General features: G+C 39.5%; 1 protein-coding gene across 1 annotated transcript in view; it reads left to right on the top strand.

The window, feature by feature from the left end:
- Window positions 1-4,837, top strand: part of CYP11A1 (cytochrome P450 family 11 subfamily A member 1) — a 257,157-nt gene extending 252,320 nt beyond the window's left edge. Inside the window, exons 8-9 of the mRNA XM_086959860.1 lie at window positions 2,717-2,908; window positions 3,819-4,837. Of these exons, the coding sequence (XP_086815986.1) occupies window positions 2,717-2,908; window positions 3,819-3,932 (306 nt within the window). The 3' untranslated portion in view covers window positions 3,933-4,837. The remainder of the gene's footprint in view (window positions 1-2,716; window positions 2,909-3,818) is intronic.
- Window positions 4,838-16,376: the final 11,539 nt, after the last annotated feature.

Raw genomic sequence — 16,376 nt, 5'->3', positions numbered from 1 at the left:
CAGAGATCCAATTTATAACACCCAGCAACTGTGGAGTGGAAAGCTGATGTACTTCCTGGTTTATGAAGCAAAAGCTCCTGTTGGAAAGATTCTCTCACAACTCGAGTACCAGGGGATTATGCGGTCTTAATACCACCGCCGTTGCAGTCTTGTGGTGTATGCAGGGCCGGACTGGTAACCACAACCGGCCCTGGCAAAGTGCTTGGCCGGCCCCGCCTCCACACTCAGGGGCTGGGGGGGGGGGGGGGGGGGGAGTTGGAGGTGCTGCAGAGCTCTTTGCCGGGGGCGGTTTTCGGCCGATTTTGGTTCAGGGCCGACTTTGCAGCTGTGCTGCAAAAACGGCCATGTATCAAAAACGCCTCCAGGGGCCCAAAACCGGCCTCCACCCGTGCGGCGCACCGTGGGATTGCCCGGTGCCTGCTATGGCCAGTCCGGCCCTGGGTGTATGCCGCTTGGTGGTCTGGCGGTCGAACCTCCGAAGTCATAATAAGGTCTTTAATGCCTGCAAAAAAAGCATGATCATTATACGTAACTCAACCAGTCTAACCAGTGAAATACTCAAGCTTTATTACATGCACTGCAGAAAAACTACAATTCAAGGCTTATTTATTTATTTTATTTATTTATTTGATTTGTATAGCGCATTATAACCCAGGGGTCTCTTTAACTCTTTGTCAGGGTCCGCTTAGCGATTAAGAAAAATACAGCTGGTCACGAATTAGAGGCAACCCCACGCTTGCTGAAAGAGCACAGTTTTTAATTTCTTTCGGAAGGGCAGCAACTTGGTTTCTTTCCGCAGTTCCAGTGGCAATTTATTCCAGAGAGCTGGGAGTGTGTAAGAGAAAGCACGACCTCCCACAGTAGCCAGTCTACAACGTGGTTGAACAAGGAGGGTAGCTTCTGCAGATCTTAGCGCCCTCCCCGGCCTGAAGAGAGTCAGGCGTGATTTCATGTAACTTGGTGCCCTACCATAAAGGGCTTTATGGACAATGCACAACCCCTTGAACGTTAGCTTCTGCTTGACTGGCAGCCAATGTAGTTCACGCAAGAGGGGGGGATACATGCGTGTTCCTCTGCTTTTTAAAGATGAGTCTGGCAGCGTCATTCATGACAACCTGCATTTTGTTTAGAAGTTTTTGCGGTAGTCCTATATATAGCGAGTTGCCATAGTCCAGCCTTGCTAAAATCCTCAAGGGGGAAAAGGACAACAACGAGGAGACTTTCCTGAGTTGTCGGAGGAGGCCGACACAGGTGCCCACTACAGCCATAACTTGTTTTTTCATGGACAATTTACCGTCCACATGGATGCTCAGGCTTTTGACCACTGCCGCCGATTCCTTACATGATCTCTACTGAACATCTGGCTATTTTCCTATATTTTCAAATATCAGTAATTATTCACACTTGCGTACTGTCTATATGCGTCACTTTGTATATCCATCATAACTCCTAACTTGTACTACCACAACCATGCAGGTTTCAAGTTCACAATATTATTGAAATAAAAAATGTCCCTCTAATCCCCAGGTTAATGACACTGGAAGCAATAACGCACACCCTTTCCTACTGCATTATACCACTTAATGCATGTGTTTTTACACAAAACCTCCTCAATCACCCTTCTTCCCAGAGGTTTAGGAAGTTTAGTTAGAACCTATGTAATTGTTGAGTAGCAGCTTCCAAAGAGAAAGAATGGTGCACAGCAATGATGCTAGGTTGTTATGCAGCTGAAAGAATGAACCTAATTTCACTGTTGTTAGGCTGTTTCGTTCTTTACAGTGCTGTGCTAAGGAGCAAAGCCACAAACAGCTATGCGTAGCGCTAGTCTCTTACCTTGCAATAAAATTGAGGAATGCCCAGCTCAAAAATGTCCTTCCATGTCTCAACTAAATGGTTATCCACTGGAACGCCGAAAACTTTCTGCGGTAGTTCACCAGTGCAGTTCACTTGGACTGGGTGCAGTACACGTGCCCCTGGACATTCCATGCTGTTTGTTCATGGGTGGTACATTTTGTTCACATCTAGCTGTGGGTTCAAACTACATCATGGCCGATTGAACTTTAAATACCTGCAGGTGCGACTGAGTGTCACTCTTCACTTATTTATGATTTTGCTGGTGTCAGATCAGTAAGGATTTTAAAGTACGAAAGTGAACATAAACCAAAAAATGTGAATTACTTGCATGAAAACAAAACATTTTATCAATGCATTTCAATTCATTTTAGCACTGGGTGATGTCTGCCTATCTGTGAACAAAGGGAAATGTGTAACGAATATAGTATAATAGAACAAGTGCAATCAGTTGCTCCCTAGCCTATGCCAGGAGATTCTTGAGGTTTAACTCTCTAACCTTAAGGATTTCTACGACTAATTATTGTACCTGGAATCATCTCCTTCCTAGTTACTCAGCCAGAATGAGTGTGATGTCTGCGTGGAATGTTGGAATGCTTGATGACAGAGAGAGTAGAATGTGAGTGTGCCTGGTTGTGTGTGGAGAATGACAGTTGATGAGAGTGGGCTGAGCAACAACCATCTAGCTCCTGGTTGGACCTTTACAATACCATCTATGATCTTCTTGATACCAACTAAGACTTCTAAGGAACATGTAATGATTTACTAATAAACCTTCTACTTGGATAAATTACCTGGCTACCTCTACATTATATCTTCTTTTACCCACAACACTAATTGTGTTTATTTATTCTTGTTTCTTCAGACACTGGTGCAGGTTGGCCTTTATGCAATGGGACGTGACCCCACGGTGTTTGTCGAGCCTGAGAAATACAACCCAGAGCGATGGCTGGAGAGGGATGCCAGCCACTTCCGAGGGCTCGGCTTTGGTTTCGGACCCCGGCAGTGTCTTGGGCGTCGTATAGCAGAAATGGAGATGCATCTTTTTCTGATTCATGTAAGCATCACCCATGTAAATTTCAACAGATAATGTCTTGTACCATTCGAAAGTGTATAGCATTGTTGCACATCCTAGAGATTGTAGTCATTCAGTGGACGGACTGACACTTTGCCAAAGTGCTGCAAGCACTCGCTCAGCAAGTGCTTGTTCTATGGCACACAAGACTTGTAAAGTTCATTCATGTTTGAAGGGTAATCTTCAGACACAAAAGGCACCATAGCACGCAGTGGTCCTCATTTTACTCGGATGGTTTGAAGGACAAGGGACAGTCCTTACTGCTCAAGCCCTGGTCCCCTGTCTGATGGGTCTGGATGAGAAAGCCACGCTGATCCCTCTCTCATGATAAAAGATGTTGGGCTTGACGCCTTGTGCTGTTCTTATTTCTATGGACATCTATTTACTGAAAGTCAATGTCCCATGCACTGCAGGAAAATATTGTTTTCTTCTAAATGAGGGCTGATTGCTAAACCGTGATTACTGGAAGTGAAACCAAGTACATTTTTAACGACAGGCTCTTCTATCTGTAATATTTAGTCCTCCTGTAAGAAACCACAACATGATTGCAGTGTAACTTCAAAAACACGATTGTCTATCATTACTTTGACTGCAGTAACTCCTCCTGTGTCTTCTCACACCTTTTACACTTACTTCCTCTGCTGCCAAATTATGCACTATTTCTTCAATTATCATAGGTCACCAAAGGCAAGTTTACAAACTAGAAGCACAACTTCCTATGTAGTAAATGATGATGGCCATCCAGAAAGCATGACATTGCACGCCACCAGTACGAAGCATCAAAGGGCGAGTGCTCCTTAGGCAGGAATAGCCTGCTCTGGTCATTGAAAGAGAATCATTGCACATGGATAGTCCTACATCTAGTTTGACTTATTTTTCTTCTGTTCCATAGCTCTTGGAGCACTTCAGGATAGAAGTCGAAGAAGAAGCTGAAGTGAAAACAACCTTCGATCTCATCTTGGTCCCTTCAAAACCGATCCATTTCACTGTACTGCCTCTTATATGAAACCCCCATGTACAGTTTTTTGTAAAGTGGGATGAAAAAACTGGAGGGTCAATGTAATTAAGGCTGTGGCTTAAAATCACGTACGCTAAAAATCTGTGCTTAGCATAGTGTGCCGCCCGACTAGCATTTTGATGCTTCTGTCATTGCATCCAGATATATAATACAACATGTAACATTACACCTACAACAAGCCAGGACTATTGGCTTTGTCAATGAGTGCTAGTTGCATCAGCTAAATAAGCATTTACTATGGCTTCGTTGTATATATTATTTAAAATGCTTCCGTACTGAAATGATGAAACTGTGCAAGAACTATAACGAGTCTCTTTGAAGTTACATCACAGGCAGTGAAGGGTGGCACTGCTGCAGAGTGAAGAAAGTTTTTAAACTCTGATGGCGAGGGCAAAAATGGAGAGCCCTATAGAGACCGGTCTCAGTACCTGCTTTTGAGAACTGCTAGTACTGAGCACCAGCAGGACCCGACCCACTTAAAGCCTGTACATGTGCAACAGCCTCCTCTCTGCGACATCCTGTGCTGCTTTCAGCTCCGCTACTGTGAGACACCTTGTATTAGCACAATTTCTTACATTTGTGCATTCATCAAGAAGTCTAAGATCATTTCTACTGAATGTTGTATTTGCCTATTCTTTGTGCAACTTTTATATCATAGGACAGATTTTATGTCTGAACCGGTTGGCCAACAGAAAGGTATGTCTGTGTTCTAAGGAAAGGTAATGGATATATAAGAAATGGGCTGATCACAAGTAACAACTTGATATTGAGTGATGCAAGCTGCAGCACTGGGGCAACAGCTGTGAATATTAATATAATCTTGATTATGTTACTGTCCAAATTTTGTGGTACTAGACCAGTGATTCATTTATTAAAAATAAAAGTAAGTGCAAGGGTCCTTTTTTTTTCTAACAAGCTCGTCACATTGCACTACTGAATAATAGGTTTGGTGATTTTCAGGGTTTCATGATCTTGATTCCACATCATGTCTCTTTCTTCCACCACCCTACCTGTTTCTTTAAGACACTCCTGTAGGTTTTTTACACCCTTACATTCTTCTGTTCTCCTGTTTTCTTATTGTTTTTTTAAAACACATTTTATTTTTATTGCAAGAAGAGCATCATCGTTTAGCAAACATAACCAAACAAAATGTAGCTTCCACATTATACTTGAAACAGAGGAATACAATACATAAAAAAATACAAAATATATATATATATATATATATATATATATATATATATATATATATATATATATATATATATATATATATATATATATATATATATACATATATATATATATATATATGAAAACAGCAGACTCCCAACTGCTATGGTCGCAGTATTTAGCGAGCGCAGACCTCGAAACAACTCCTCAATCTTCAACAGGCAATAGATGAGCCAGACACCAACGTTGTTAGTTGAAGCAGTGCATTTTAATTAGCAGTGGAAAGTGCAGAGCAAGTGCCCTCCATGACGCGTTTCGCCCCGCGGACGGGGCTTGGTCACATGACGCGCCAGGAGTGGGCGGTGGGTTAAATAAAATTAAAAGCCCAAACACCTAAAGAAACAGGTTGTAAGGGTAAAATAACGACATCAATTGGCAATACAATATATGAGATGATCGATACATAAACAAACAATTCCCAAAATTAATGAAAAGTTTGCAACAAAATTAGAGCATAGTGCTCATAGGCGATTAGGGATAATATAACATATCTACTTTAAGAAAAATAACAAAAATTCATGATAGAAATGAAACCACTGAATTAATGTGCAAGTGCAATAAGTGAAATATTTTTCTTTAAAGATATGTAAATGCATCATGTCCCTCACCATCATCAATAGAACATCACAGGTTGCCAATATATACAAGTCAACTAATTTAGACCAAAAGAAATTCTTTAGGATGTTATATATATGGGGAAACAAATGGCGGCAAAGACTTCCATTCATGGAAGTTTGACACAAACACACTTCAGATTTCATGGCTATACTGGGCCCAGCTGTTATTTCATTTTATGAATATCTGAAAAAACTGAAAAAAGACTGCAAACAACTCTCCCTCTTCAAAGATAACAAAAAGTACACATTTTTTGATATGCATCAAGGAAAACATACTGAAATTATAAATAATGGTGCAATTCATCAAAAGCATTCAATCCGTTAGGGGATCTGGTATCAAGCAGGGCGATGAAATAAGCCTCTCTTTGACGGAGAAGTCTCTCTCGATCACCCCCCCTACCTGGATTAGCCACTGAGCATAACAAGGTATATGTGAGGTCTTTCAGTTTCTTGTCATGAACAGATTTAAAATGGCGAGCAACCGGGTAATTCATGTCCGAATTTACTATTGCCCGGATGTGTTGCAAGATGCGTTGATTTGCTTGCAACTTTGTACTCCCTATATATGATAATGAACATGTGCAGGTCAATTTGTATACGACAAAGTCGCTGCGGCATGTCAGGTGTTCCCTGATTGGTATAGGCCAATTGCTGAATGCAGATGTATATTCCGTGCCGTTGACTGCAAACGTGCAGGCACGGCATGAGGTGCATCAGATGAAACCAGATTTATAAAGCCAAGTTGTTTTCAATTGGTTTTCTGGTTGTGCACGGTCCAGGGAATCTTTCATTGAGGGAGCCCTCCTGAAAGTTATTGCAGGAGATTTAGGCAAAAAAGGAGCAAGATTCACATCAGTTAAAACAATTGGCCATTCAGATCTAATAATCTGGCTGAGCTTGGAGCTTTGAGCACAAAAAGTAGTAATGAATCTAGCAGTTGTAGATTTGTTAACATCAATATCAACTGTTGTCTTAGGGGTCAGCAGTGATTCTCGTGTGCGTATAGTCAATGTCCCATGCACTGCAGGAAAATATTGTTTTCTTCTAAATGAGGGCTGATTGCTAAACCGTGATTACTGGAAGTGAAACCAAGTACATTTTTAACGACAGGCTCTTCTATCTGTAATATTTAGTCCTCCTGTTAGAAACCACAACATGATTGCAGTGTAACTTCAAAAACACGATTGTCTATCATTACTTTGACTGCAGTAACTCCTCCTGTGTCTTCTCACACCTTTTACACTTACTTCCTCTGCTGCCAAATTATGCACTATTTCTTCAATTATCATAGGTCACCAAAGGCAAGTTTACAAACTAGAAGCACAACTTCCTATGTAGTAAATGATGATGGCCATCCAGAAAGCATGACATTGCACGCCACCAGTACGAAGCATCAAAGGGCGAGTGCTCCTTAGGCAGGAATAGCCTGCTCTGGTCATTGAAAGAGAATCATTGCACATGGATAGTCCTACATCTAGTTTGACTTATTTTTCTTCTGTTCCACAGCTCTTGGAGCACTTCAGGATAGAAGTCGAAGAAGAAGCTGAAGTGAAAACAACCTTCGATCTCATCTTGGTCCCTTCAAAACCGATCCATTTCACTGTACTGCATCTTATATGAAATCCCCATGTACAGTTTTTTGTAAAGTGGGATGAAAAAACTGGAGGGTCAATGTAATTAAGGCTGTGGCTTAAAATCACGTACGCTAAAAATCTGTGCTTAGCATAGTGTGCCGCCCGACTAGCATTTTGATGCTTCTGTCATTGCATCCAGATATATAATACAACATGTAACATTACACCTACAACAAGCCAGGACTATTGGCTTTGTCAATGAGTGCTAGTTGCATCAGCTAAATAAGCATTTACTATGGCTTCGTTGTATATATTATTTAAAATGCTTCCGTACTGAAATGATGAAACTGTGCAAGAACTATAACGAGTCTCTTTGAAGTTACATCACAGGCAGTGAAGGGTGGCACTGCTGCAGAGTGAAGAAAGTTTTTAAACTCTGATGGCGAGGGCAAAAATGGAGAGCCCTATAGAGACCGGTCTCAGTACCTGCTTTTGAGAACTGCTAGTACTGAGCACCAGCAGGACCCGACCCACTTAAAGCCTGTACATGTGCAACAGCCTCCTCTCTGCGACATCCTGTGCTGCTTTCAGCTCCGCTACTGTGAGACACCTTGTATTAGCACAATTTCTTACATTTGTGCATTCATCAAGAAGTCTAAGATCATTTCTACTGAATGTTGTATTTGCCTATCCTTTGTGCAACTTTTATATCATAGGACAGATTTTATGTCTGAACCGGTTGGCCAACAGAAAGGTATGTCTGTGTTCTAAGGAAAGGTAATGGATATATAGGAAATGGGCTGATCACAAGTAACAACTTGATATTGAGTGATGCAAGCTGCAGCACTGGGGCAACAGCTGTGAATATTAATATAATCTTGATTATGTTACTGTCCAAATTTTGTGGTACTAGACCAGTGATTCATTTATTAAAAATAAAAGTAAGTGCAAGGGTCCTTTTTTTTTCTAACAAGCTCGTCACATTGCACTACTGAATAATAGGTTTGGTGATTTTCAGGGTTTCATGATCTTGATTCCACATCATGTCTCTTTCTTCCACCACCCTACCTGTTTCTTTAAGACACTCCTGTAGGTTTTTTACACCCTTACATTCTTCTGTTCTCCTGTTTTCTTATTGTTTTTTTAAAACACATTTTATTTTTATTGCAAGAAGAGCATCATCGTTTAGCAAACATAACCAAACAAAATGTAGCTTCTACATTATACTTGAAACAGAGGAATACAATACATAAAAAAATACAATATATATATATATATATATATATATATATATATATATATATATATATATATATATGAAAACAGCAGACTCCCAACTGCTATGGTCGCAGTATTTAGCGAGCGCAGACCTCGAAACAACTCCTCAATCTTCAACAGGCAATAGATGAGCCAGACACCAACGTTGTTAGTTGAAGCAGTGCATTTTAATTAGCAGTGGAAAGTGCAGAGCAAGTGCCCTCCATGACGCGTTTCGCCCCGCGGACGGGGCTTGGTCACATGACGCGCCAGGAGTGGGCGGTGGGTTAAATAAAATTAAAAGCCCAAACACCTAAAGAAACAGGTTGTAAGGGTAAAATAACGACATCAATTGGCAATACAATATATGAGATGATCGATACATAAACAAACAATTCCCAAAATTAATGAAAAGTTTGCAACAAAATTAGAGCATAGTGCTCATAGGCGATTAGGGATAATATAACATATCTACTTTAAGAAAAATAACAAAAATTCATGATAGAAATGAAACCACTGAATTAATGTGCAAGTGCAATAAGTGAAATATTTTTCTTTAAAGATATGTAAATGCATCATGTCCCTCACCATCATCAATAGAACATCACAGGTTGCCAATATATACAAGTCAACTAATTTAGACCAAAAGAAATTCTTTAGGATGTTATATATATGGGGAAACAAATGGCGGCAAAGACTTCCATTCATGGAAGTTTGACACAAACACACTTCAGATTTCATGGCTATACTGGGCCCAGCTGTTATTTCATTTTATGAATATCTGAAAAAACTGAAAAAAGACTGCAAACAACTCTCCCTCTTCAAAGATAACAAAAAGTACACATTTTTTGATATGCATCAAGGAAAACATACTGAAATTATAAATAATGGTGCAATTCATCAAAAGCATTCAATCCGTTAGGGGATCTGGTATCAAGCAGGGCGATGAAATAAGCCTCTCTTTGACGGAGAAGTCTCTCTCGATCACCCCCCCTACCTGGATTAGCCACTGAGCATAACAAGGTATATGTGAGGTCTTTCAGTTTCTTGTCATGAACAGATTTAAAATGGCGAGCAACCGGGTAATTCATGTCCGAATTTACTATTGCCCGGATGTGTTGCAAGATGCGTTGATTTGCTTGCAACGTTGTACTCCCTATATATGATAATGAACATGTGCAGGTCAATTATATATATATATATTCACTGAAAAAACCATAGGTTATAGACCATATATAGTTAGGAATTCGCATTTACAAAACCTTATTTTACTCCCACAAAACCATTGAGATTCCATATATAGTTAGTTGCACTAACTATATATTGCGCACCCGCAATCCACTGCTGATCATGTCACACATCATTCATGACACGGTCAGTGACATCACTGATGACATCTCAAATGACATCACTGATGACATCACTGATGCCATCTCAAATGACATCACTGATGACATCACTGATGACATCTCAAATGACATCACTGATGACATCACTGATGACATCTCATTTGACATTACTGATCACATCACTGATGACATCATTCATGTGATAATACGATTAACCTCTTCAGACTCTAATATAACCTTAGATACACTCAGTGTAAACAGACACTCACAGACTGTCACTCATCCATGGAGTTACTCACACACCTAGTCAGTCATGCAAAGAATCAATCACACCTCCTTTCCCTCAACTATACAGTTATACAAACTTTACTTATTCAAACATATACTAACACATATTTACTCTCTTATACAATCCCTGATACAAGTTCACAATGATCCATACAGCCACTCACACATTCACTGGCTCTTATGCACAGTTATTTATATATGTCAACTCTCACATGTACTGTGTTTTACATATGTACTTACTTTGACATGTAGCACTGAGATATTTATTCACTCACCAATACACTCATGCACACAGTCAACCGCCCATACAGCTGTTTCCACATGCACTTTTGAACCCATACATCTAGTGAATCAACTGCTCACACATCTATGCGCAGAGTCATACACCTCCCAGCCACCCACACACACACTCAGTCTCCCATACAAATACTTGGGAAACCAATCAATAACCCATATAGTTACTCATATAGCTACTTATCAACACATGCAACAGTTTACAGAACAACAGACATAATGATGCACAAATTAAGACAGTTTAGTCACTAACCCATGCACTCAGTGAGACACATTTAATCACTCACTCATACAGTCAGTCATGCACCTACTAAATCCTTCATCCAGACACTTATACATCCACTCATTCTTCAATATGTAAGACATATTTTAACTTTACAGAAACATACAGTCACTGGATGTTGTCATCAGTGATGTCATCAGTGATGTCATTTGAGATGTCATCAGTGATGTCATCAGTGATGTCACTGACCATGTCATGAATGATGTAATATGTGACATCATCAGCAGTGGATTGCGGGTGCGCGATATATAGTTAGTGCAACTAACTATATATGGAATTTCAATGGTTTTGTGTGAGTAAAATAAGGTTTTGTAAATGCGAATTCCTAACTATATATGGTCTATAACCTATGGTTTTTTCAGTGAATTTTCAAGGTTTTGTAAATGCTAATTCCTAACTATATATGGTCTGTAACCTATGGTTTTTTCAGTGAATTTTCAAGGTTTTGTAAATGCTAATTCCTAACTATATATGGTCTATAGCCTATGGTTTTTTCAGTGAATATATATCTATACATACATATATAAACATATATCATCTGTATATCTATATAAATACAAACATAAATGCATGCATACATATACTTATATGCATACAGATGCATGTTATTTACATGAAAGTTGAAAAAACACTAATAAAAGCAAAGCTAAAAAGCCACCTCATTACAAACAGAATGGCTTTAACTTAAACGAGGGCGAGATCTATTGCATTTTCAATGCTTGTTTACTTTGGTTCCATCAAGAAGGCATTCAGATGTGTCACACATTTGCCATAAATTCTGACACATATATATATATATATATATATATATATATATATATATATACATATATATTCATCCAGACACTTATACATCCACTCATTCTTCAATATGTAAGACATATTTTAACTTTACAGAAACATACAGTCACTGGATGTTGTCATCAGTGATGTCATCAGTGATGTCATTTGAGATGTCATCAGTGATGTCATCAGTGATGTCACTGACCATGTCATGAATGATGTAATATGTGACATCATCAGCAGTGGATTGCGGGTGCGCGATATATAGTTAGTGCAACTAACTATATATGGAATTTCAATGGTTTTGTGTGAGTAAAATAAGGTTTTGTAAATGCGAATTCCTAACTATATATGGTCTATAACCTATAGTTTTTTCAGTGAATTTTCAAGGTTTTGTAAATGCTAATTCCTAACTATATATGGTCTGTAACCTATGGTTTTTTCAGTGAATTTTCAAGGATTTGTAAATGCTAATTCCTAACTATATATGGTCTATAGCCTATGGTTTTTTCAGTGAATATATATCTATACATACATATATAAACATATATCATCTGTATATCTATATAAATACAAACATAAATGCATGCATACATATACTTATATGCATACAGATGCATGTTATTTACATGAAAGTTGAAAAAACACTAATAGAAGCAAAGCTAAAAAGCCACCTCATTACAAACAGAATGGCTTTAACTTAAACGAGGGCGAGATCTATTGCATTTGCAATGCTTGTTTACTTTGGTTCCATCAAGAAGGCATTCAGATGTGTCACACATTTGCCATAAATTCTGAATGTTAGCACTCTAGTTGCACATTAGATCACTGTAGTAAAGCTACTGCTCACCAGGGACGTCTGCTGCTGGTATTCAAAGTGCATGTTTCAGTCTGCATGTCAGAATTTTTTTTATGAAATAGAAGAGGATTTGAGAAGTCACTCAAAATGATCCCTAATTTTTCTTTCTGAAGCTCTAATCATACTTTCTATGGCAAAATTAACCCCCTCAATGTTGTTCCTTTTTAAATTGAGTGTTTTCAGACTTACCACTTCATTCCAATCAAGATGGCTTCTGGTGTGCCATACTTTTGTCATAAGTAAGACTGTTAGCGCTCTAGTTGTTCTTTAAAACACTCTGGGACATTCTGTCATTGGGCTATACTTGGGGTACATCTGGGTGATATTTGGGCTACATTTAGGCTCTTTTGTCTCTGGTGGCCATCTTGGGAGACTGTATGTCAGAATTTTTTAATGAAATTGAAGAGGGTTTGAGAAGTCACTCAAAATGTGCCCTAATTTTTCTTTCTGCAGCACTAATCATAATTCATATGGTAAAATATACCCCTTCATTTTGTTCCTTTTTAAATTAAATGTTTTAAGAGTTACCACTTTATTCCAATCAAGATGGCTTCAGGTGTGCCATACCTTTGTAATAAGTAGGACTGTTAGCGCTCTAGTTGTTCTTTAGAACACTCTGGGACATTCTGTCATTGGGCTATACTTGGGCTACATCTGGGTGCTATTTGGGCTACGTTTGGGCTCTTTTGTCTCTGGTGGCCATTTTGGGAGACTGCATGTCAGAATTATTAATGAAATAGAAGAGGATTTGAAAAGTCACTCAAAATGTGCCATAATTTTTCTTTCTGCAGCACTAATAATACCTTCTATTGCATAATATGCCCCCTCATTTTGTTCCTTTTTAAATTAAATGTTTTAAGAGTTACCACTTTATTCCCATCACGATGGCTCCAGGTGTGCTATACCTTTGTAATAAGTAGGACTGTTAGCGCTCTAGTTGTTCTTTAGAACACTCTGGGACATTCTGTCATTGGGCTATACTTGGGCTACATCTGGGCTCTTTTGTCTCTGGTGGCCATTTTGGGAGACTGCATGTCAGAATGTTTTAATGAAATAGAAAAGGATTTGAGAAGTCACTCAAAATGTGCCCTAGTTTTTCATTCTGCAGCACTAATCATACTTTCTATGGCAAAATATACCCCCTCATGGTGTTTCTTTTTAAATTAAATGTTTTAAGAGTTACCACTTTATTCCAATCAAGATGGCTTCAGGTGTGCCATACCTTTGTAATAAGTAGGACTGTTAGCGCTCTAGTTGTTCTTTAGAACACTCTGGGACATTCTGTCATTGGGCTATACTTGGGCTACATATGGGTGATATTTGGGCTACATTTGGGCTCTTTTGTCTCTGGTGGCCATTTTGGGAGACTGCATGTCAGAATGTTTTAATGATATAGAAAAGGATTTGAGAAGTCACTCAAAATGTGCCCTAATTTTTCATTCTGCAGCACTAATCATACTTTCTATGGCAAAATATACCCCCTCATGTTGTTTCTTTTTAAATTAAATGTTTTAAGAGTTACCACTTTATTCCAATCAAGATGGCTTCAGGTGTGCCATACCTTTGTAATAAGTAGGACTGTTAGCGCTCTAGTTGTTCTTTAGAACACTCTAGGAGGCTGCAGTAGAACACAAAGGAATCAACTGACAGTCTCTGTCCTTGTTGGATGTACATGTTTTACTGAGAATGTCAGACTTCATTTTCACATGACTGAGAAAGATAATGTGAATTTACAGAAAATATGCTTTCAGTTTAGCTTATAGATCCCCTTCCAAACCACTGTGGGAAAATCATGAGATATTAGTTTTCTTTCAAACAATATTCATGATATTTTCACATGGTAAAATCACCTTAGAACCCACCACAATTCCTAAAACGAGTATGGTACCATCAACAAATGATTTATAATGTAACTAAAGTCCTAAAACCCTTTATTAACTACAATGCTTTTTAATGAGGTGCTATCATGTATATTGGTCCCAAGATGGCTGCCAACACTTCTTGGATGAAGTGCTGACAGCCAATCAGATCAGGTGTGTGGTTAGGCGCCGCCCAGATATATATCTTTTTTTGAACCTAAATTACTCAAAATCCACTGGAGCACATATATTGAGACCTAGCAAAGGCACATCGGGCTAACAGTCCCTACAATTTTGCCAAGTTTCGTGCAAATCCATTCAGCCGTTCGAGCTAAAAGTGAGGCCAACCGCCCTATGGAAATTAACATGGGAAAAACGTGTTTTGGGACCCCCCTTTTTTCTCGGCCCCCCCTTGATGAAATCCCTCCAAATTGTCAGGGGCTGCTCAGAAACAAAATGTTCCATTTTCCTGAAAATTTCAGCCGATTCCGTCCACAAACGCCAAAGTTATTAGACATAGAATTTTCAAAAATCCCATAGAGAAAAAATCCTAACTATATATACCTACTGGCGACCGCCAGTAGGTAATATATATATATATTTGAAAATAAATACATTGTTTTCCTATTGTTTGTTTCCTCTTTCTTTATCCCTTCCGGTATTTCGCTATGCTGATCTGGTACAAAGTCTTGTCATGAAGAAAAAAAAGTTCTGGTGATCAAAACTCAATGACAAGCTCCACTACTTGTAACTACCAACCAAATTAAGCACTGTACTAGACAAAAACGTTGTAACAATGTTTCCCAATGCACGAAAAATAAGGCTTTCCTGCTCAAGTTCCTTCTTCATTGTTCCTTACCTCGGTTGGCCACTATGTTTTCATAGTCTTAAAAGTTTTGTAGTTTTGCTGCTGTACCATTCGTCGCAGTATTAGTGCCTGGATCACACAGTAAAATGCTGATCTCTTGTTGTTTTATATTGTTAAAGGTGTGCCCTCGCCTTTTTCTTTCTGTGTGACTGCTTGAGTTATTGTTGCCTGGGGATGGCTTGTGATTCACTACATTGTAGAGGAAATGTTGACTTTTGAAAATATTGTATCCACAACATCAGTTACCAATATAGTGTTAGGATAAGTATATGTATGTGGGATATTCACAAAGTAAATTACACTTGTGAGTGAATCTACGCATAATTTACTCTCACGCTTTTGAGTAAATTTACTACTTTTGGCTATTCACTAGGGGTGGGCGGCCAGCTACGCTCCGTGCACGGAGTGTGCGTAGTGCCGTCTACTCCGCATTTTGCGTAGCGGCGTAGCCAGGCGGCACTACGCACGCTCCGCAGACGGAGCGTAGCTGGCCGCCACCCGCCTCCCTCCCGCCCTCCCTAAATACTTTAAATTAAAAGTGTAAAATAATTAAAAGGCACTTACCTTGCCCGCCGCTGCCCGCCGCGTCCCCGGGGCTCGCTATCTTCATTCTGCCGTCTTGTGTACTAATGCGCATGCGCGGACGGCCGCGCATGCGCATTTCTCACAAAAAAATGCGCATGCACGGCCGCCCGCGCATGCGCATTAGTAAACAAGACGGCAGCAATGAAGATAGCGAGCCACGGGGACGCGGCGGGCAGCGGCGGGCAGCGGCGGGCAAGGTAAGTGCCTTTTAATTATTTTACACTTTTAATTTAAAGTATTTAGGGAGGGCGGGAGGGAGGCCTGCGGTGCGTAGTGGGGCTACGCGGAGTGCGGAGGTGGGCGTAGTTTCTCGCCCACTTCACGTAGCTCCGCGAAGCCCCACTACGCCCAGGGTTACTATTCACAAAATCTGAGCGTAAAGTTGCTAAAAAGTATAGAATTGCACCTTTTCAATCCTAGAAAAAGGGCGTGGAGCTAAATTTAAGAGTGAAAGTTACTACCAAAAAAAAACGAAATGTTTTTTTAATAATTAATTAATGTTCTCTCACTAACTAAGGAATCGCAAAGGGTTCTGATTTCGTTGTAGATTGCACTACAGTTTTATATATTATACGCATAGTAC

Source organism: Lissotriton vulgaris, chromosome 2_2, assembly GCF_964263255.1.
Source record: "Lissotriton vulgaris chromosome 2_2, aLisVul1.2, whole genome shotgun sequence".
NCBI classification, from domain to species: Eukaryota; Metazoa; Chordata; class Amphibia; order Caudata; family Salamandridae; genus Lissotriton; species Lissotriton vulgaris.
This window is presented reverse-complemented; position numbering and strand designations above follow the sequence as displayed.